This window comes from Lepeophtheirus salmonis, chromosome 6 (assembly GCF_016086655.4).
Source record: "Lepeophtheirus salmonis chromosome 6, UVic_Lsal_1.4, whole genome shotgun sequence".
In the NCBI taxonomy this organism is placed as follows: domain Eukaryota; kingdom Metazoa; phylum Arthropoda; class Copepoda; order Siphonostomatoida; family Caligidae; genus Lepeophtheirus; species Lepeophtheirus salmonis.
Window position 1 is genome coordinate 9,222,794 of NC_052136.2, and position 22,472 is coordinate 9,245,265.

General features: G+C 31.9%; 3 protein-coding genes and 1 long non-coding RNA gene across 5 annotated transcripts; 1 reads left to right on the plus strand and 3 right to left on the minus strand.

Moving 5' to 3' along the window:
* Positions 1 to 5,223, plus strand: TppII (Tripeptidyl-peptidase II). The gene is made up of 9 exons (XM_040715556.2): positions 1 to 711; positions 779 to 916; positions 1,238 to 1,953; positions 2,016 to 2,410; positions 2,467 to 3,296; positions 3,354 to 3,526; positions 3,582 to 3,872; positions 3,936 to 4,229; positions 4,312 to 5,223. Exons 1-9 carry the CDS (start codon positions 588 to 590, stop codon positions 5,131 to 5,133), a joined length of 3,783 nt encoding a protein of 1,260 aa, XP_040571490.1. The 5' UTR covers positions 1 to 587; the 3' UTR covers positions 5,134 to 5,223.
* LOC121120696 (calponin-3) lies at positions 5,224 to 7,952 on the minus strand. Its single transcript, XM_040715559.2, has 6 exons — positions 7,687 to 7,952; positions 6,532 to 6,680; positions 6,274 to 6,340; positions 5,672 to 5,809; positions 5,426 to 5,612; positions 5,224 to 5,348 (listed from the first exon to the last, which is right to left on the minus strand). Exons 1-6 carry the CDS (start codon positions 7,735 to 7,737, stop codon positions 5,332 to 5,334), a joined length of 609 nt encoding a protein of 202 aa, XP_040571493.1. The 5' UTR covers positions 7,738 to 7,952; the 3' UTR covers positions 5,224 to 5,331.
* A 5,123-nt stretch (positions 7,953 to 13,075) lies between these two features.
* On the minus strand, positions 13,076 to 14,462 carry LOC139905729 (uncharacterized). Of its 2 annotated transcripts, XR_011780752.1 has the most exons (4): positions 14,117 to 14,462; positions 13,926 to 14,065; positions 13,774 to 13,863; positions 13,076 to 13,714 (listed from the first exon to the last, which is right to left on the minus strand). It is a non-coding gene; the product is annotated as an uncharacterized lncRNA (long non-coding RNA). The 2 variants fall into 2 exon arrangements; XR_011780751.1 differs by having other exon boundaries at positions 13,774 to 14,065.
* A 5,284-nt stretch (positions 14,463 to 19,746) lies between these two features.
* Trmt6 (tRNA methyltransferase 6 non-catalytic subunit) lies at positions 19,747 to 21,165 on the minus strand. Its single transcript, XM_040715038.2, has one exon. It carries the CDS (start codon positions 21,035 to 21,037, stop codon positions 19,856 to 19,858), a length of 1,182 nt encoding a protein of 393 aa, XP_040570972.1. The 5' UTR covers positions 21,038 to 21,165; the 3' UTR covers positions 19,747 to 19,855.
* Positions 21,166 to 22,472: the final 1,307 nt, after the last annotated feature.

A 22,472-nucleotide genomic window follows, 5' to 3' on the forward strand; every position in this document is an offset into this window, starting at 1 on the left:
TTAAGTATAGTGTTTGTATTTATTATTGGGTATTTTTCGATCTAACTCATTTTATCCATCATATTATTGCAATTCACGTAAATTATTTGAAATACTATTCTTTAAATCGTACATTCATCGCAAATAATACTGAATTACTAATTAGTTAGAGGAAATTGGAACTAGGAATATACTTCAAGACTTCCAAGTATAACTAATTATTTTATGGGGGAAAACTTTAATTACATACAGCCTGTAGTAGTTACTACATATACCTGTAAGAAAATATTGTATGAAAGTCACAAATGGTGAAGTTTTGTCTGGTTGGTCGATAAATTAAAAGAGCTGGCCTTTAAGCACTGTACTCCTCCATTGCTGCTGAAGTGATGTTAAAAGGAAAGAAACTGAAGCTGCTGAAGGCAAGAAATTAGAAAGAAAGACTCACATTACATCAATATTGAAAAGATAGAAAGGGAAAAGCGTGCGGTGAGATAAAAAATATCAAAAAGACAAAGAATAGTTTTAAAATCTTGGGAAAGTATCGTGTTTTGAATTTCTTCATTAACTCATTGAAAATTGAAATACTTAGGAGTGGCTGAAAAAAAGAAATGGATTTAAATGAGCTACCAACTTCTTCCTTGATTCCGAAGAAAGAGACGGGTCTCTTTAGCTTCAATACCAAGTATCCAACATATGATGGACGTGGAGTTATTATTGCAATTCTTGATTCCAGTAAGTTCACTTTTTTTCTGTTCTATATTTGAAGTTTCCTTTTTAATATTCGATTTGTCATGATTAGGTGTTGATCCTGGAGTGCCTGGACTTCAAACAACCTCTGACGGAAAGCGGAAAATAATAGATCGCATTGACGCAAGTGGCACCGGGGATGTTGACACATCTACACTTAGTTCTCCATCAGCGGATGGGAAAATTATTGGTAGTGTTAAGTCTCTCATACGTTTTTAGAATTGCAAATCCCATCTTTTAGTCATGATTTGAAATGAAATCATTTTTTGTAGAAGGGTATCAATAGGTTTATTTTTGACATAGAAATAGCTTTTTCTTAAATGTGATACTTCCTTTTTCCTTGTGTAATTCCAAGAATTTTAACTTTGTAATATAATACTATGGAAAAACTGATAAATCAGCTCATAGTCCTGCTTATTTACCACAATATTAACTTTGGGATTTGAGTCAAAAATGATTTAGCTAATGCAAACAAATTATACAAATATATATTTTTTGGGGGGTAATTCAGGTCTATCTGGACGCACTCTGAATCTACCGCAAGGTCTTGTTTCTAGTAAAGATAATGGAAAATTTCGTATTGGAGTCAAAAAGGCCTTTGATCTGTATCCTAGGGGTCTAAAGGATAGAGTTGTGAAAGAGAGACTCGAGAAAAGTTGGGAGCCTGAGCATAAATCCGCCTTAGTGTCTGCCTCAAGAAAATTAGATGAATTTGAGTCTGAAAATTCTGAGCCCTTGACTGGTGTTAAAAAGTTAGAAAAAGATAATGTGGATGCAGTTTGTGAAATGTTGAATTTTGTGGATAAAAAATATCGGGAAAGTGATCCTGGTCCCATTTATGACTGTGTACTTTATCATGATGGCGAAAATTGGACGTGTATCATTGACACATCCGAGAAGGGCGACCTCAAAAATGGCCTTAAATTACGTTCTTTCAGAGAGACTGGAGATTATGGCTGTCTTACAGAATTGGACAAACTGAATGTTAGTATCAATGTTTATGATGAAGGAGATGTGCTTCAAATTGTTGGTGTCTGTTCCAGTCACGGGACCCATGTTGCCTCAATTGCTGCTGCTCATTATCCGGATGAACCTGAGAAAAATGGAACTGCTCCTGGGGCTCAAATAGTTTCAATTACAATCGGTGATGGCAGACTTAGTTCAATGGAGACTGGAACTGCTCTTGCTAGAGCATCCTTTCATATCATGCGAGCAGAGCATTATAAGGTGAATAAATAATAAGAGCCTATATTTTAGTGATTCTATTTTGTAATTTATATTAACAATAGGTTGATGTTATTAATATGTCTTATGGTGAACACAGTCATTGGTCTAATACAGGTCGTATTGGTCATTTGATGGGAGAGGTTGTTAACAAACATGGTGTGATATGGTTTGGTTCTGCAGGGAATGATGGGCCTGCTCTATTTACAGTTGGAACTCCACCAGATATTTCAACTAATAATGTGATTGGCATTGGTGCTTACGTTTCTCCTGAAATGATGCTTGCTATGTATTCGGCTCGGGAAAAACTTCCAGGGACGCCATATACGTGGACTAGTAGAGGTCCAACAATAGATGGAGATAGGGGTGTTTGTGTGTGCACTCCTGGGGGGGCGATCACATCAGTTGCAGAGTGCACATTGAAATGTGGACAACTAATGCATGGAACTTCAATGGCATCGTATGCTTATAAATTTATCAATGTATGTGCAAACTATTTAATTTGTTCATTTTTAGACCTCATGCGTGTGGAGCAAGTGCGTGCATACTTTCTGGTTTGAAACAAAAAGGAGTTCAATACTCTCCCTTTAATTTCAAGAGAGCTCTTGCTAATACTGCGCAATATATTAAGGATCATTGCGAATTTGCTCAAGGTAATGGATTAATGCAAGTTGAGAAAGCTTTTAATCATATGGTTGAGTACGGAGAAGCAGTAGAACGTGATGTTAGGTTTGTTGTTTCCTGTAACTCTGGATCAAAAGGAATTCATCTCAGAGATAGAAAAGCTCTAAAAGCTTCTGAAATTACTGTGAAAATAACGCCCATTTTCTTAAATCAAGAGAGTCAGCCAGCAGACCGTAAAATCAAGTTCAATATCCAGCTGTCCTTTTCCTGCGATGCCTCTTGGGTTAAATATCCTACATATCTAGATCTCATGTATGACGGAAGACATATTATTGTTCATGTAGATCCTACAGGTCTACCACCTGGTCCACATACCGCTTTCATCAAAGCATATAACTTTAAAAATGTTGAACAAGGCTGTCTTTTTGAAGTACCCATCACTGTGATAAGAAATGAATCTTTGATAGACTTTCCTAGACCGCATTTAGAACTTAAAAACACACCATTTAAACCAGGAACCATCAAAAGACACTTTATCTCTGTCCCTGAGCATGCTACTTGGGCAGTTATAAATGTTCGCTCAGCTGAAAAAGTTGGTGCTGGGAAATTTATTTTACATACTGTACAGTTACTTCCCAAAAGGAGTGTCCGGACAATGGAAAATCAAAAAATTGTTGCATTATCTGAAACAGAGGATTTCACTCATGGAATTTCCGTTAGAGGTAAGTCATGTCGTTATTATTTTTATGATTCTTTTCATGTAATCCAATTAATTATAGGAGGGTTTACCATTGAAATTTGCTTAGCCAAGTTTTGGTCAAATCTTGGTTCTATCAATGTGTCTTATTCTGTAACTTTCTATGGCGTTAAAACGGATTCGAGAGAAATAATGATGCATGGAGGAGAAGGGATACATCGTTTTCAAATTTTTAGTGATCTACACGATGAAGAGGTGATTAGTATTTTATTCCAATAGATTCAGTTTGATATTAATTGTATTTTGATAGGTCCAACCTGAAATCAAATTGAAAAACTCTGTCCAAGTTCTAAGGCCTTCTGAGTCTTGTATCTCACCCTTGAAAGAACGAGATATTCTTCCTAATAATAGCACCATCTATGAACTAGAATTAACTTATAATTTTTCCATTCCTAAGCAAACGGAAATCACTCCAAATATTCCTCTTCTAAGTAGTGTACTCTATGAATCTGAATACGAGTCGCAACTTTGGATGTTATATGATTCTAATAAACAGTTGATATCTTCTGGTGACGCTTATCCTTCCCATTGGAGTTCTAAGGTGAGCAAATTATATATAAAATGTACATTTATTTAATTAGTTACACTACTTTTATATATTTAGGTTGATAAGGGTGATTATGTGCTTAAAGCTCATGTTCGTCATGAGAAAAAGGATGTTCTTGACAAGATTACTGATTTAAATATACTGCTTTCTCAAAAGTTGAGTTCTCCAATTATGTTGGATGTACATACTTCCCACGCCAATGCCTCTACTGGAGGGAAAAAGTCAAACTCTTTCAATTTGGCAGCATACAGAAAAGTTCCTTTGTTTATCAGTCCCTTGAACTCAGATAAATATATAAAAAATTTGTCCGGTCTTGGGCAGTACTTATCTGGGTCAATGACCTTATCTAAGGTATATATATATCACTTAACCTATTTGATTGCTTTGGTATTCATAAAACATAATTTCAACCAATATTTATTTTTATTTTCAGGATGAATATGGAAAAAAATGCGATGTATACTCGTTTAAATACATCATTCCTGAACTTCCAAAGAAAGATAAAAAATCTTTGGATTGTAAGAAATCTAAAGATGACAGCTCTAATAAATCAACAACTACCTCTGAAAGTGATGATATTAATGATAACGGGAATAGAAAAAAAATTGATGAATATAAGGAAGCTCTTAGAGATTTGAAAGTTGGGTGGCTAGCAAAATTAGATTATAATTGTGATGCACACAAGGAACTCTATGAGGAACTTTTAAAAACTGAAAAAGAGGGATTAGCTAATCTTCAAGTCAAATTTGCTCACCTCCAGTCGCTAGACAACGAAAAAACGAACAAAAATTTTGATGAGATTATTAATATGTCCAATGAAGTGCTCAAAGGTATAAACGCCGATGAGATACTCGTGCATATGGCTACCAAGCATGACTTTAGCTCAAATGCCTCTGAAACTAAGAAGGAAATAGAAAAGAAAAAGACTATCTATTTAGAAACATTATCTAAGAAAGGTTTGGCTCTATGTGAAAAAGATTTGGTTGAAGAAGCCACTGAAATTTTATTCCAATTGATGAAAATCGTGGAGTCAACAGACTCAAGAGTTGTTACATTTACTTCCAAGCATGCTGAAAAGATGCAACATTTCGGAAGAGCTTTAAAAATATTGAACAAGCAGTATGAAGATAAGGCCTCTCAAGAAACTTACAACAAGCTCATAGACACATTCAAAAATCTTTCTTGGAATCATTGCTACCGTCATTATTCTTCAATGAAACCCATCCACTTTCCCACAAATTATGAACTTTTTTAAGTGTTTCTTCGTTTTTTGTTATCAACAGTAAATTCTTAAGTCTGTTTAGAATTTTTATCGAACAATTAATAAATAGTCCGAAATCCTCAATTTAAATTAAATAATTTTATTCTCCCCAAAATTGTTGGAATAAGTTAAGTTAACAGATAATGTAAATATTTATTATTGCATTGTAATGCAACACACCATGTCCCATCTTCAGTTTTGTCCAATTTCTATATACAAAAAAAAAGTATTTTTTAAACATTTGAAACCATTTATTCACATTAAATATTATATCTTAGTCACCCACCGTCAGGTCGAATCTGTCTTCCTGTTCCGTAAGCAGTCATACCGGCCTGACTTGCTCCTTTGTTTGAACCGTATTGAAGTCCAATCACATTTTGTCCAGCTTTTAATACATCATCGTCAAAGTTTCTTTTATTGGAAGTAGCCATTTTAGCACCGATAACAGGTCCCTCGTAACCTTTTTTTTGGGCCTGTTTTGAGATTGAGATACATGAGTATTTTTATAAATATGAATGACGGATTTAATTACCAATCCACCAATAACAAAGAGATTATCAACAATCATGTAGAGATTTTTATTTTCGTACAAGTCGTTGACTTGAAAGAGATCCTGTGGTTTGATACCATAATTTTCGCAACCTTTCAAATAGAGTTCAATATTTTCTCTCTGTGGGATTTATAAAAATGATTTATTATTTTTAGTTTTAAAAAAAAAATATGATTTCAAGTAATATGATTAGGATCTTAAATTCATTGAGTTGAAAGAAAAGCCTTAATAATATTCGAAATGATTAAGTACGCGTACAGTGTACACGGTCAATAATAAAGTCAAGACAACTTAACTTGACATAAAAAAGTATGCACAAAAGTCCTATGAATACTTCTTTCCCACTTAGATATTAGAGTATTCAATATTATATACATGAAGGTACATATTATATTAACATAAGGAAGAGAGAGAACTTGACTGGGCCTAACCTTGAAGGAATAAAAACGGTTCACTAACCAGTTTTTCGTCATTCTCCTCATTTCATTTTTTTTTTTTTTCCTTTTTTAGGTATCCACATTATTATGTTACTGCCACTCATTTAAAGGAAAAATAATATAAGAATTATTTCATAATGAACTTACATGTTTAAAGGGAGTATTTAGCGTATTAATTTTCTTCACTGAACCGGGATTAAGCTTGTTTATCAACCTAAAAAGATATAAAAACAAATGCCTCTATTAAGAATTTATTGAATACTCATTCATTTATCTATCATATAATAATATTCCTGCTTCCTGCAGGCAATTCCTTGCTCACACTCAGTGCTAACCACCACAGAAAAAAATAATACCAGGAGTATACTGTCTATGAGTCATTATTATCCAAAATGGGTTACTTACTCGCATAGAAGAATTCCATCCTTTAAAACAGCTCCGAAGTCATATTGATCTTTTATTTCATCATTAGGAATCTCTACTTTTTTTTCTATCACTGCTTCCAACCAGGATAAGGAAGCTTGGGCTCGTTCAATTGAGAACTTGGCTTGAGACTATTAAATAAAATTTTATAATAAACATTTCTTAAATTTTGATACATAATTATTATTTCATGAATTGCATCAACATAAAGAAAGGAAACCACTTTTTGAAAGGTCAGCACAATTATCTTAAAAAGCTGACTAACTGTAAGAAAATACGAGTTTATAAATATGTTTGACTTTTTAGTACAGATATGCAGAGGTGGGGGAAAAGTCATCATGCTGCAAGTCCATGTCGAGTCTCAAGTCCTGAGAAAATATAAGATACCTTTAAGATTATTTTTTAACCAGTAAAAAAAAAATTAACTTTCAAGTCAAAGTCAAGATGTGAGTCTTTAATTGTGAGATCAACTCAAATCGCAAGTCTTCAAAATATGGACTCATGTACAAGTTTAGTTGCAAGTACCTACCTCTGTATATATGTGATTGTACATAACATAGATAACAACCTGAGTCAAGTACTTATTTATTTTATTCATTGAATAAAATCCCGTTCTATGGGCAAAAAATACATTAGAAATAAATCTAGTTCCACTGTAGTATAATAATAACTTTAATAAATATCCCCCAAAGTGGGATGTGTTTTCCCATTAATTTGCAAAGCCCATCCCCTTGACCTGTGCAATTATCTTCTTAGGAATCGTTATGTAAAACCCCCAAATATATACATATATTCATAATCCTAAGGACCATTTATTGGGCTCCTATAACCTATCGTAGGAACTACACATCTTTTTTAACTTCCTCAAAGAGAAAGTTACTGCATTATTCATTTGGGCATAGTATACCTATGGCTACAGATAAGTCATGCCACATGCGGGTACATAAAATGAATCAGAGGAAGTAGATCTAATTAAAAAAATGCTAACCCGTAATTGAGGTAAGGTATACTACATACATAAACATAACTTTAATTCCGCCTCCCTCATTCAGAGAGGCTCCTTTTTTTGTAGATTTTACAGATGTATATATTATAAATACATATTTTGTACTGATCATGATTTAATAAGGAACTTACTTTCATAGCACATTCTCGGCTCAATCCATATGATGGTCCGTGGTAAGCCATGATTAATATTTGGCACAGAAAAGGATTTTGGCACAGCACTCACAACCGCTCAGAGGTTCTAACAAGTAACAACTTATGAACTTAATTCATCTCTTTAAAGAAGGAAGCTTTGGAGATGTTCTTAGGCCTGGCGTCAGCGCCTTTATTGAAAAGAATTTCGGGCCGGCTTGAAGGTGTTCTCTGACGCACACCCATCATGATGGTGGAGGCACTGACTTGAAGAGAAATAAAAAGTACTGTACTGCCACTTGTTGAGTCACCATTTAATTCTTAAAAATACTTCTTCTTCGTACAACTACTTATTATAGGTAAAAAATAAAAATACTGAACTTATAATAAATATTTTATGTACATAATTTCGGACGTTTCTTGAATTATAACAACCCCTTATTTTTAGGAAGGAAACGCGAGTTCTTTCTCTTTCTGATCCTCAGATCATTGTTCATTCTCAAAAATATATTTATACAGTATATGTATTATATTCAGTAAATAGATGATATCATAATTCATGCTCTATGCCTGTTGAGCGAGTGAAAGATTTCCCTGATCATATTATTATTCAATGAAGTATAAAAAAGGAAGCGAATCATGACATCAATTCCAAGACTTAAGTAAATGACTCATAATTTAAGATACTCCAGAGAGACTGCCATAAATTACGGCCTATAATGAAATTAATACATATTTGAAGAGGCAAAATAAATGGTGATAACGGTGCATTGCATAGTCGTTGATGCTCCTTCATAAGTAACTAAGTAGTACCTAGATAGGTTACTGTGAAATAATCTCACGGAAACACTGAGGCAATCTATGTAGTTACCTAGCTCATAGGTAGGTATTTTAACATCATATTTAATGTAGAATATTACTCTTCGCTATGGGCTATGAGTTCATTAAATAATATGATAATAGTAAAAATAAATCCATTATTTTTCGGATACATAGCTTTAGTAATCTGGATCTCACGTTGTATAAGTCTGATCGGGTTAAGCTAGATGACATAAAAAAGATAAGATTTCGTATTAAAAGTACTGGTTATACAATTTTATTATTGCTTGAATGAGTAGTGTACAATAGGGACGGGGGTTTCTAGGAAAGAGGCATTATGAGATTACCTTCAAAATAGCTACAAGTTAAACAACAAAACAGTGCATATTTTATCAAAATCGGATCATTCTTACTATGCTTATTAAAATATTGAAATTAAAGAAAAAATAATGAATTTCTTTTTACTAGACATTATATCTCCTGGCATAACTAATTAAATTACTCGTTGTATGAAGTTATAAATGGAATTTATTCAAATCCAAGACATGAAAAGGAGTACTTAAAATACTTATATTACAATAATACTTTTTTAATAATCTTATGAAGTTCCGTAACTGCAGATAAACATTACGGGGCTATCACCACAGAGGGGGGGGGGGCGATCCCAATGGAATATTTCAGTCAGACAAAATGTTATTGAAAATGTTGAAAGTTTTTATCCTTATAGATGTAAGTAAAATTGACAATACTTTGTGGAAAAGACACGGGTTGTCTGAAAAGCTTAAAATATTTAATAACCGGAAATTTTTTATTTATTTCAAATTGTAATAAAAAATCAAACTTTAATTTTTGACACATAACCCTATCTTTTTAAAAATTTGACGAGCAAATTTGGACCAAGGGGTCTGTAACTCCCTGTAGTCACGGTCCTGAAAAGATCATCCAAAAAATATTTCAGTACAAATTTTAAAATTTATTACCCCTTCTTTGATATACTTATCGGTTGTAGCACTGGTTGTGAGTCTTAAATAATAATTAATGACTTAATGAAGATGCTTTTATTAAATTGCTGCTTTATCTCAGAGTGGCTTTTCTTTAACGCATTTAAGTACATCAGATGCAAAATGAATTAAGAAGCAATTTCCCATAATATGTGTAATGTGTATTTTATAATATTTTCTTTTTTTAAAGGATATCACTTGATTTATGCATTATTAAAATAATACTCATTTGAAATTTCATAATATGTATATGTTTATTTGACAGATGTGATGATGATTGATGACAATTAAAAAAAAATATATAAGATTTAAAAATTACAAAATAGTGTTTGCCTTTAAGAGTTATTCCCACTCGCCAAAAAGGTTCTTTTTGCATCTCCACGGATATATAATTTAGGGATATTTCAAAATCCTCATGACATAGCCATGACAATTTGAGGAATGTTTCGGAGGAGGGCAGCATAACTTTCATGACGTTTCATTAGATCAGCTAAAATCAGCTGTGACAAGGATGGAGGATAAGAAGTAAATAAACAAGGGCACTGGGAAGAATTCATATGATGTCGATCCTCAATTCTACATAATTAATTTTTTTTTGGAATTTTAATAAAACAATTATAATTTTTAAAAAGATGGTTAAATTTACACTTGACCCCAATTATTAATATATAAAATAAGAAACTTTCAAATGAACAACACGATAAATGTGGGTAATAGAGGTGTTGAAAAACTTTATATCATAGTTTAACAAATTATTCAGTAGTTAGTGGTAAAAATCGTGTGGGGCATGTTAAAAAAAAACTAAAATCAATAAGGTAATTAGTAATTCTTACAGTTTAAGGAATGTTTTGGAAAAAATCAGCTACAGTCAGCTGTGACAAGGGAGGAAGAAGAAAACGATATATACAAGGACATTTTCTATAACTACTCCGATGTCTATCATCAATTCTAGAATGAGTCCAAAAAGGACTTACAATTATTAATTTCCTTTTTGAGGTATTCTTTAGAACTCTGCCCTTTTCTTAGAGGCACAGAGTCTTGCAACGATGGCCCGTCTGCACATCGTCAATACCTAGGATGAAAGCGTTAATAATTGGCGTCATAAAAGAGCCACTTTCTTGGATTAAAGACAATCGTGAGAAATTGGGTCCTAGGGGATGCATCTGATTAGACTCTCAAGCAGCAATTGGAGCATTACTGTCGATAGAGACAAAGAGTACTCCTTTGAGGTCGTTAGGTAGTGAGATCCTTCTCTACCTCTACTGGGTAAGAGGTAACAGTAATGCCACACTGGAAATTGGGTAGCTGATATGCTAGCCATAGCTGAAGCTCTAAATCAACCTCCTACACGAATTTTTGGTATCCCTCGGTCATCTGTTAAGGAGAAGGTATCTGCTCATATATTGACGAATGCCAGACACTTTGGCCAAACCTTGACTATTGCCGTCAAAGCCGTGCAATGCTTCTAAGATTAAGACTTGGGAGGTGGAAACATCTCTTGGATTTTTTGAAAGGAAAACTGAACTCCTTAGTTCAGTTTACCACTGGGCATTGTCGCTTACACCTACACTATCACCCCATGCACCATGAAGTTATCCCACTATGACGTGGGTGTGATTTAAGAGATGGAGAACCACTTCATCTATTTATGAATGTCCTAAATTTATAATTGAGCTGACACAGCTTTTAGACAATATTCGACCTTCTCAAAGACATTACGTCTCCAGCCTCTCCAGTTTTTAATGAATTCTGATATCGGGGGCTGACTGAATCCCTAGAACACATACAGGACATACTCCAGTAGGATACCTAATCTAGCAAACTATTGCGAGGGCACCAAAAGTTAAAATTATTTTTACATATCCCCGTACTGATTGTAGGTTTTTAAATGATGTATAGCAATAAATGTTTTAATAAAAAAAAGTACAATAATTTAAAATATGGTATCTTTTGTGAAATATTCAACAATTTGAGAAGATGTTTCATTTTTTATATATTAAATTTACAATAAGTAACCGGTTGTCAAACTTTTAATAATAAAAAACAATAATCGTAGTTATAGAGCTGAGGGAGGCTCAGAAATGTTGACTAACCCATCCGATCCAACGATATATTATTTTATCTCTTATCTCACCTCAGATGAGATAGATTTCCAATGATGAAAATCCAATGTAGAATGGGCATGTTAAAAAAAGAAACCGGGCAGTGTTAACTTCGTCGAACCTGACGAGACGAAATCAGTTCGTCAACGATTTTTTTTTCTTTCATGACGAATAAGAAAATGTGACAAAAATCATAACGAAGAGGAAACTGACGAAGACGAGATGAAGATATACAAAATGAGTTACGTCATATTATAAGCGTATGGATTTCAGATGAAGTTAGACATACGCTTTTTCTTTTAAAATGGGGCAAAAATAGGCGAAAATGCCATTTTTGACTAGTGAATACGGGGTATCTTATAAATTCTGAACTTTTGTTATTATGTAGTTAACCATATACGGTAATTTGATACATTTTTGCAAATGGATGACGTCATAACTACTTAGTTATTAGTAATGGGCCACAAGGAAAAAAACTCTTCATGAAGTACTCGTCATTAAAGAAGTACCAAAAATTTGTGCAAGGAAACCCCAACTTCTCGGTACTAGAATGAACGGTCCGGGATCTTTAGGACTCATCCCATTTAACTCCTTTTTTAACTGTTATAACAAAACAAACATTAATTATGTATATATCTATTTTATAGAATTAATTAAAATCTTTTAGATGAGTCCCATTTCCTGCATTTCTAAGAACACTGATGATATTATATATTAGAAAAGTAAGAAAAGGAAAAACAAGTATCAACAGGTTAATATACAATGAGTGACGAGTTTTACTTGTCACGCGTCAATTACTCGTGGCTAGTCACTACACGTGGCTGGTATAATTTAGCTAATACAAAACTTTGACAAAGGCGAAACTCTGACAAAGACGAAACTTTGACGAAGACAAAAGAAAAGATAACTATGACAAAAAAAAATGTCGATGTCTTACGAAGACAATATTATGACGCAGACGAAACTCTGACAAAGACGAAAGCTGACGAAATGATGACGAAGCATATTTTTCTGACGAAGACGAGACGAAACTGAAAATAGCTGACGAAGTTAATACTGGTTGGGGGAGTGCAAAACAAGGGAACTAGTAGCAAGTAACTATGGGTCATAGTTACTCTATAGTCCAGAGTCGGCAGGATTATATTTTGGGGACAGCTTGGTTTTTGATTGTAGAGAATAACGCGTGCGAGTAGAAGGGGGAGAAAGACATATGGTATTATTGTTTAAATACTGATGAGATTATCATCTGCCTGCTGTATTATGATTATTTAATATATTATTTTATTATATGATTTTTGAGGGTATAACGAAAGAATTTATTAGCAAAATGTTTAATAAAAATATACTACGTATAATTGACTTAGACGGTTTTTATCCGTTACAGTGGATTTGAAAACGTCACATTCTATGAAATTGTAATTCATTATGAACCATATTCTCAGAATAATAACTAATAAAACGACAAAGTAAGAGTATTTCGAAATATATTTGAAGTTCCAAGTTTAAAATAGAAGGCTTAAATTAAATATAATCTACATACTAAAAAATAAACCATCATACATTTAAGTTAAATATACAAAATTAAACAATTAGAATCATATAACTAATAATAACAATAAATTATAAACACAGAATATTGAAATAATAGATTGATCCAAATAATATTTTCTTGTTCTAACATCGGAATTCAGTTCAATATGTCATAACTTTAGGTTGCAAAACACAAGCCAGGCGTGGGGTTTAATAAAAAATATCATCACCCTTTTTTCCTCATGTGCAAGTTGCATATACAATTGTGCACAGGATAGAAAAATCTCTACCGATAAGATCTTAATTATTAATAATAAAGTAAATGTCAAAATCATAAAATAATGTTAGATTTAAATCCATATCTTCTTCCAATCTTAGTACGAACAGCTTCTAGAATCCCACTTTCATTTATTTCATGTTTATCTAAGAAAAGAAAAGTTAATCCATGCAGTAAAATTTTAAACCTTAATTACTTATCTTAGATATAAAAATTATGTAGTAATATCCGGCGATATTACTCCTTATTAAGAGCATCAAAAAAAGACCCCTGGTGATTTATGCTTGTATAACAACATACTATTATAATGAAGGATACACACAATTACTAATTATAATGCTACACCCAATGTAACTACCTCCGTTGTTGTGACCATTTAAGCCGTTGTTTTTGCCTTTTATGAGTTTTTTGAACATCATTTCTTATAGCTTATGAACCATAGCTAATCCTTAAGTGACAAAAAAGTAATATTTATAGACTATGTAATATTGGAAAACCTAATGATCATACCAAAGTCTTTAAGCGAAGTAAGTAGTCTCAGACAAACTAGTTGCGAACCATCCAAAGCTACTACCCCCGTTGTTGTGACCATTTAAGCAGTTGTTTTTGCCCTTTACTGAGTTGTGTATCATAATTCTTGATATGTTTAGCTAAAATAAAATCATATTTTATGGTTAGATTTAAAAAAATTGAATACTTACTGTGAGATAGTACAAAATTCAGAGTTCCATTTCGATATTCGTAAATACTTTTTACTGATAACATGATCATCATTTGGTGTGGATGACTCAAAACATTTTTATATGTACTTCTATAAATGACATCAGTACCAACATCCTCCATTAATTTAATGATGGTTCCTCGGGAAGGGATATGTTTACCCTTGTATTTCTCCATAAATTTTTTGAACGTAGATGATTAGCAATGGATAAGGTTATATTACATGCAATAAGCATCGTTGTGAGATCAAAGTTAAAGTCTGACTTGATGTATTCATCGTCAAATTGATTTTATAGATGAATATCCATACTCTTGTTATGATATGAGGATAATTTGATTGTAGTCCTTTGCACAAATGGACCAGAAAATTCATTGTTTGATGCGTAAGATCCTTTTCTTCTTGGAGCCTCAACTTTGACTTCTGTATAACTTTTGAAACCTTCTATAAATTTAATTTTTAATGCTAAATTTAAAAGCGCAATTTTTTCAGAGCAAATATAACTTTAAAAGTGCAAGACTAGCGCATTTCAGGCAATTTTTGAAGCTCTGGGCAAATCAAATGTCCCATTCATTTTTTATGTATAAAGTACTTCCCATTTTCCTATCTTTTTTGATATAAGTTGAGCTAAACACCTGTAAGATTCCATTCATTTATAAATACCGTTTTTATACAATTTTATACGGTACTTTCTTTCTTTTTACCTGTTTTTAATACCTTAAATATCTAATATTTTTAGATTCAACAACAGATTGAAAAGAAAAAAAAAAGTTAAAATTTCAAATATATTTGCAAACAAATGTCAGAAGTGAAATTAGTAAAAAAACGACTTCCAAAACTTTTTTACACAACATTCTGTCCAAATGTCAAATTTTAAATGTTTTGTCAAAAAGTGTCAAATTTTGTTATTCATTCTAAATTTTACCTGAAATAAAAGAAATGTCACTTCGATTAAAAATATATCCTTAACTAGGTTTTTCTTTGGATACCCAAAGAAAAAATAAAGTCTCAGGCCTGTGCTTATGACAAAACAGATGTTTAGGCACATTATCATCGAATGGTACTATTGTAAATTAATTTATAAGCTGTCAATAAGTTTTGATTTAAGAGCACTTTTGATTACGTACACTTCTCAGAAGCAGTTGTACCTTGTAATTCACGATATTACGGCTGTATATAATATGATATAATATTGAATAGGTACATGAATAATGGTCTTTTCTCAAATAAATATAGTATTTATAATTGGAATAAATATGAATAGAGAATGTGTTAAATAAATGTTTTCCTTCAAATTATATCATCACCTTATCCCTAAATTCGATAGTATTGGATAATGGACTTATAATTCATGGAAAATGTATGTTGTTTGAATTTACTTTTGATCAAAAATATGAATCCCACTATGTCAGGGGATGGGAGGTTTGTAGATAGCAAGGAGAAGGCAGAAGCGGAACTTGCGGACCAAGCTCACCAAAAAATATGGATAAATAACTGTTTTTAGATTAGAAAGAAAGAATGGGTATTGTGTGTCCTCTTTTATCTTTTTTGTTTATTTTTTGCTATATCATTGTTGTGATCACATTTCCCTCTAATAAATTATAATATATATAGTTTAATGCTAGGGTTTGTGTAATGTAACTAATATTATTAGGAAAATTACTATAAAAATAAAAGTATTTTTATGTTAACTCTCTTCTTGTGTTATTTTAAACCGTTTTCCATTTTTTAAAGTATAAACTGTGTTTTTTCTCTATTAAAATCCCATTCCTAGGATATACATGTGTTTGCATGTGTGGAAGTGGTTAGGAGGCAAGTGCTAAAGTTGTAAAAAAATCTTAACCGTCTGTATATAAATAAAAAAATTATGTTCAGGGTGTAACTTCAAAAAGTCTTGCACGCGACTAAGGTCATATTTTTTTACAACTCCACCAATTTCACTGTTATTTTAATCAAGCAATACAATCAATTTTTTGTTTTTACTAGTATATTGGGCTTACACAATTTTATTTTATTTGCAAAATACAGTTCATCAATATTTTTAAAAAGAAATTAGACTCCACAGGAATATAGCATATACCGCTTCTAAATGAGTTAAGTTCTTTTAACGTGAGTTTTGCGATTTTTTTAAATTAGTTAAGTATTTCAGTCATTCTACATTGGTTTAATCAAAACTTCAAATGATTTGTCAGATCCTTTTTTGATTATGTTTTTTAATTGAGGTGTGTAAATTGTCCTTTTTTATGATTATTTTATTTATTTGTTGTGTTTAACGGGGGTTACTCTTGTTATTAACCTTAATCTAGTCAAACTTTGTCCGAATTGATTTTTTAAACCCCTATAGATTCTAAAATTGAATAATATCAATATGTGGTTCTATGTATATTGTATAATAACTTTTATTTTCTGTTATGTAATATATATATATATATTTTTTTTTTTTTTTTTGGGGGAAATGAATTACTCCTATAAAGAGGAGAATCTTTCTAAATTTAAAATAGCATTAGTGAAAATCTTATAATTGTATTTAAATTCACAAATATTTATTTTATTATGTATTTTTAAAACAATTTACAACAAAGAAAGACGAGAATGCTTACTTCAGAGGAAGAGGTTAACACCATGATGAATTATTAATAGGATGAACATTTTGTGTATTTTGGGCATATTAAAAAAAAGAAATGGAAAATTAACATGGTAACCCTGACAATTTGAAAAATGTTTTGAAGGAGAGCAGCTTAGCTGTCTTAACATTTTCATTTCACCACAATCAGCTGTGACAAGGGAGGAGGGCTCGAAGGAAATAAAACGTGGTATTTTCAAGAATTACTCCGATCCCAATCCTCAATTCTACTCCAAATCCAACAAGGACTTACAATTATAACCCCACAATAAATACTCAAGTTACTCTATGTCTGTTATAAGGACATAAGGATATTTTTGAATATAATTGAATGCAGTAGGAAAGTAAGTTACCTTATCAAGAGTTGAATAATAATGACAAAAAAAAACGGGCGAGCTAAAAAAACATATTAAATAATGAACAAAAAAGAAGAAAAGCACGCGCAACACCCGTTTTTCCTTTACCAACTTTTAAATATAATTCATATACTCCAAAACAATATATGTTTTTTATATTCTAAAAATTAAACATTCTGTTAAAAATTGACAAATTTTTAAATTTTTTTTTTTTTTTGCTTTCCCATATAAAAATATACAAAAAAATGACAATTTGATCAATAAGAAAAATTATAATCTAGAAAATGTATTCACGGTTCTGTTTCCAATTTTGTATTTCATTAGTAGTTACATATTAATATTCATGCAAAATTGAAGTTGCTCCCCAAATAAAATATAATCTTCTACGTCTATATATGTTTGAAATATTTTGATACGAAAAACTTTTAATATAGATTAAGTAAATTTATAAACCGTTGAGTCTATTTTAGACCTTTATATGTAATAAAAAATACATAGATTACGGAAATGACAGTAAATCGTTTTAGTTGGTTATCTGGTTACCTTACAATATGAATGAAATGAAATATTAAAAATGATTACCTGATTAAGTGAATGGAAAATTTATTATTTAGTATGCCTATTTTTTTCTTAAAAGAGTAACAATCGATTTGAGCACATTTTTTAACATCATTCTACAAGTAAGGCTTTCAAATGTTTTACGGTTGTGAATATGGGGTAATATCAAGTGAATTTAATATAAAAATACTAAATTTTTTTTTCGATGTGTTTGCAATCATCTATACAAAATCTTACTTATGTTACTAAAAAAGTTTTACATAAAATAAAAATGTCAACCAAAGTTTTGTATGTCATTGTGTACCGGGCTTAGTTATAAGTTATATAAATAGGAAGAAAAACATCATGGTACAACTATCTTAAATCAGAAGAAAAGGCAAAGCTATTTTCAAGTACGAACTGTAGCTAAATTATCTTTAAAAAATTTCAGAAGTACGAATTTAAGGTTTAAATTTGTTGTAAACTCATTTATATTAAAAAAAAAAATTTTTTGTATCTAGCTACCCCTTACGACAGTGGTTCCACAGTGTAAGACATTATTTTGTGCACTTTATTTGCGTAGCTTTTGAATTGTGACTCCATAAAGTTCGTTAATGTATTCATAAATCATTGTTGGTCTAAAAATTGTTTTTGTTAAACTGAGTTTTATATTTATAAATTTAGAAAGCTAATGTATATGTAGATAAGATAAGATATTCCTTGTTCAGAAAATTCACATCACTCTTTTCACCATCGGAAAGTTCATCTCCCTCCTTTTGTCCCAAGACAACTTCATCTTGAAGCAAGTTTCTCTCAAAGTAAGTTGATCACGAGGAAAATTCATCCCAACAATTTATATATTTGGAATGATCCTAAATGAAAAAAAATTAACTTTTATGTAGTATTTTATTCTACTTTTTAATACAAAGATTTAATCATTCAATAATATACTCATTATTCTAGTAGAGTTTAGTAATGCGGGGGTGAGCTCACTGTGCATGTAGCATGTATACAAAGAGCACTATTTCTAGTTGCTTTTGTTATTGCTCACTTCTGTATATTTAAAGAGGATAGGTTTGTAATGAAAAAACTACGTTTAAAAATTAGAAAAAGAAAAACGGTTGTTGTCCGTGCTCTTTCTCCTTTTTTGTTCATTATTTAATAGGTAGCCGTGGTGGTAACTTCTTCCTCTGAAGTACAGAGCTAAGTGTTTTTAAAATGAATAGTAAAATTAATACATATGAATTTAAATAAATTACAATCTTTTCCCTGCACTAAAGCTATTTTAAATCTAGAAAGTTATCCTCTTTGTAACGGTAATTCATTCTCTCCCCCCCTCCCGATTATATAACAGGCGATCATTCCATTATATCCAGAACCACACATTTATATTATTCATTTTTAAGTGTACCGGGTCTAACAATTAAATCTGAAAAAGTTTGACTTTATCAAGATCAATAACAAGAGTAACTTGGTCAATGATACGGCCATTAATTAAAAATATCTGCATAATAATATCATTTTATTCGATTTGGCGACTACCACATGCTCAATCATATACCTAAAGCTAGCACATATGTTTCTGACGTGATTAAGATCCAGCTTCTTGGCATGAAGTCGTCCTCCTTCGAGACGACTCTGATGACCATGATGGAGTGAGTTACTTACTCTTCAGCTTTGGGAGACCTCTATCTCGGTCTCAGCAATCCACTTGGTGTGACCGTCGAAGGTGACAACTTTTTCGTCTGAGAAAAATCACTGGGGACGAATTTGGCCAATCTTTAACTGTCTCAAGATCTTGGTAGAGCGCTCCAGGCGCTTGGTGACAGCTGAGAAGAGGTGAGGTCTAAGCTCTAGACGGTCTTATTTACCGTCATTGTAGTCACAAGTTACCCTTGACCAACTTTGACATGTCCTCGTTGACCTCTTCAAGGTGGCCAAAAATGTCACTTTGGAGCATCCTGGTGACGTAATCGTACTCAATCAAATTTAAAAAATAGTCCTCATACGAGCTCGACTAGATCCAGAACTCAAAAACTCGAATATTCGGGCTCAAATCTAATATTTGTACATACTTATTAATGATATATTAATTAATTATTATGTAGTAAATTATATTCCAGATTCTGTAATTTTTATATTGTACAAATATATTTATTTTATTGGAGGTTAAATAAAACAATTGAATTCAATATATTTTATTGAATTAAGAGTTATCCACTTTAATTCCAGCAAGAACGTATCCTCCTCCACCAGACATAAGAACTTCAGGATGTGTTCTATCAGGAAGGACCTGTATGTATCTTAACCATGATTCGCTGAGCGTAACCATAATCGTTTTATTGGTTTCTTTGACAGCCATATATGCATCAATTAGAGGTTCCTTATAAGGGCAGTATACGACAAAGGAGCGAGAAGGTGCAAGGTAATCTAAGAGTGTCAATACAATATTTGTGGGATGTTGTTTAGATGCAATGATGAGCCCATCCATGTCTTTGTTTTGCATTACTTCAAATGCTTTCATACTTTCCTGACGAAATGCTTCCCTCTTGGAACCCCCCTTACCATCATTAGGATTGAGTTGAATTGAGCCCCCGTGGGATAATGTGCGAAAATGGGATAGGTTGATGGTCGAAAGTCGATCCGAAACAGGGGCAGGGAAGTTCATGGCTTCTAGACTTTGATTTTGAGGAGTACCTGTTTGATAAAGATGAATGATATTTCCAGAAGATCCGATGCGCTCCAAAGCTGCAGCAACAATGATTCCTCGACACCCCGACTCATAAATGATATAACGCCCATTAGGACGAATATCTGCACGACTTAAAATCAGGGAAAGTGAGTCAATGCGAAGATTCATGAGTTTGATAGGATCTTGTTTGTAGAATATATCCATGAGAACCCGGATGGACGGACGTCCTATACTGAGATATGGATAATACTTTTTGGCCTTCTTTTTCAGAAATTTGGCTTGGGAATATCGCGTTTTCGAGTTGAAGGAATCACTGTTCTCCATGAGCTTCTCCACTATTTCCGTACCTGAAGAACCAGACTCTCGAAGCTTTTCCACATCATTGCGACTCAGCTTTTGAACACTTCCGTCGCTTATGTTCCGATTATCCTCACCAGAGAGGGTTGTTTCGTTTATCAAGTGTTCCTCAAATCTCTTTTCACCTTCTAAACACTCCTTGAGCTTGAATACGTCTCTTTTATCGGGCATCATTTCATAAACAGTTCCGTACTTTTGTCCGATGATGGGCGTCAAGTCCACTTTATCCCTACCCAAGGATACGTAGGGATTCGTGTTAGAGAGCGTGTGAAGGCGCATATAGTCACCTCGCTCGATAACCACAGTCTTTCCAATTTGAATTATATCATCCTCCATCATTATGATATTTGTCACTCTTTCAACCGGTCACTTAATAGTTCATTAACATCCAAAACAAATGCAACATTTATATTTACCAACGTGAGCATGGAACTTGCAGAACTACTGTTGATCAACATGTAAGAGGTTGTTTACATTTCTTAACAAACACCCATAACAAACATTTGGCACATTTCATGACATCCAAATAGTAAATAGTCGTGTGCGATTTTGTACAACTTGTAAGTTATACGAATTAATAGATCTATTGTACGTATAAATTGTATCTTAAACGTAATTAAATATAATTACTGAATATTAATTGATGCTATAATTTCATTTTGATGTATCAAACCTAGTTAAACTAACTGATTTATTATACATTAAGGATCGAGTAGTGGAACTGTGAACCCTTTCAATAATTATATACAATGTGTCACATAATCGTTATAAATACGTAATTAATAATTTTTATAAAAAAAAGTGGAAAATCACACCATCAGGGCTATATGAACCATCTAAATAAAAAAATTCAATTATATTATATTATCCTCATTACAAGTAGCACTGTAAATTCTTTATTCAAAAATATTATCAAATTTTTTAGTTGCAATTTGAAAAATCTGCTTATACAAGTTAGATCTTGTCCACGAAGTATTATATAGAGGAAAAACTATTATAAATGATATTATTAATCATTATAGTAATAAATAATTGAATAAAACCTTAGTAACTACACTTTTAGTATAAATGATATTGCAGCTAAAATAAATCATTTTTAAATTTCCCATTTTTTGGCTATATTTAATACCAATCAATTATCCATGTGTAATGAAATAAAAAGAGGTCGATTTATGAATAAATACTTACGAGGTCGCCTATAATTTATTGCATCTCAATTTGTAAAAAATATGGGGAAACACCTCATTGATGAATTTAAAAATAAAATCATAAAGTTAAAAACAGACTTGAGGAATAGGTTGAATAAGTTTTGTTAGTTGATAAGATCATTTTTTAATTCAAATACTATAATAATAAGGTATTTTCTTATTACTACTAGGTACTGAGCCATGAGCATATTAAGTTGTTTTGATGATAAAAAAATGTAAACTTGAGTCGTTTAATCATTTGATGAATCAACTTTAGCAAAATTTGAAAGGACTAGATACTTGACTTGAATGTGAGAAGAATTGCAAGAAAAAAACTAGAAGTATCTGTATTTTAATTTTAGGAACCTACTTATTTTTTTTGCACTAAATTTTTTGACAATTTGCAATTTTGTGAATTATTTCTAAAGTATTTTATATCCTATCTTTATATTCAAAATGTACACCTAATTATTTATGTTATATGTAGATATATACTTCATCAAATATTTGTGATCGTGTTCAACCTTATGTAATCTTAATTAGTGGTTAATATTTTTTTTTCAAAGCAAATACCAATGCTAAGGAGC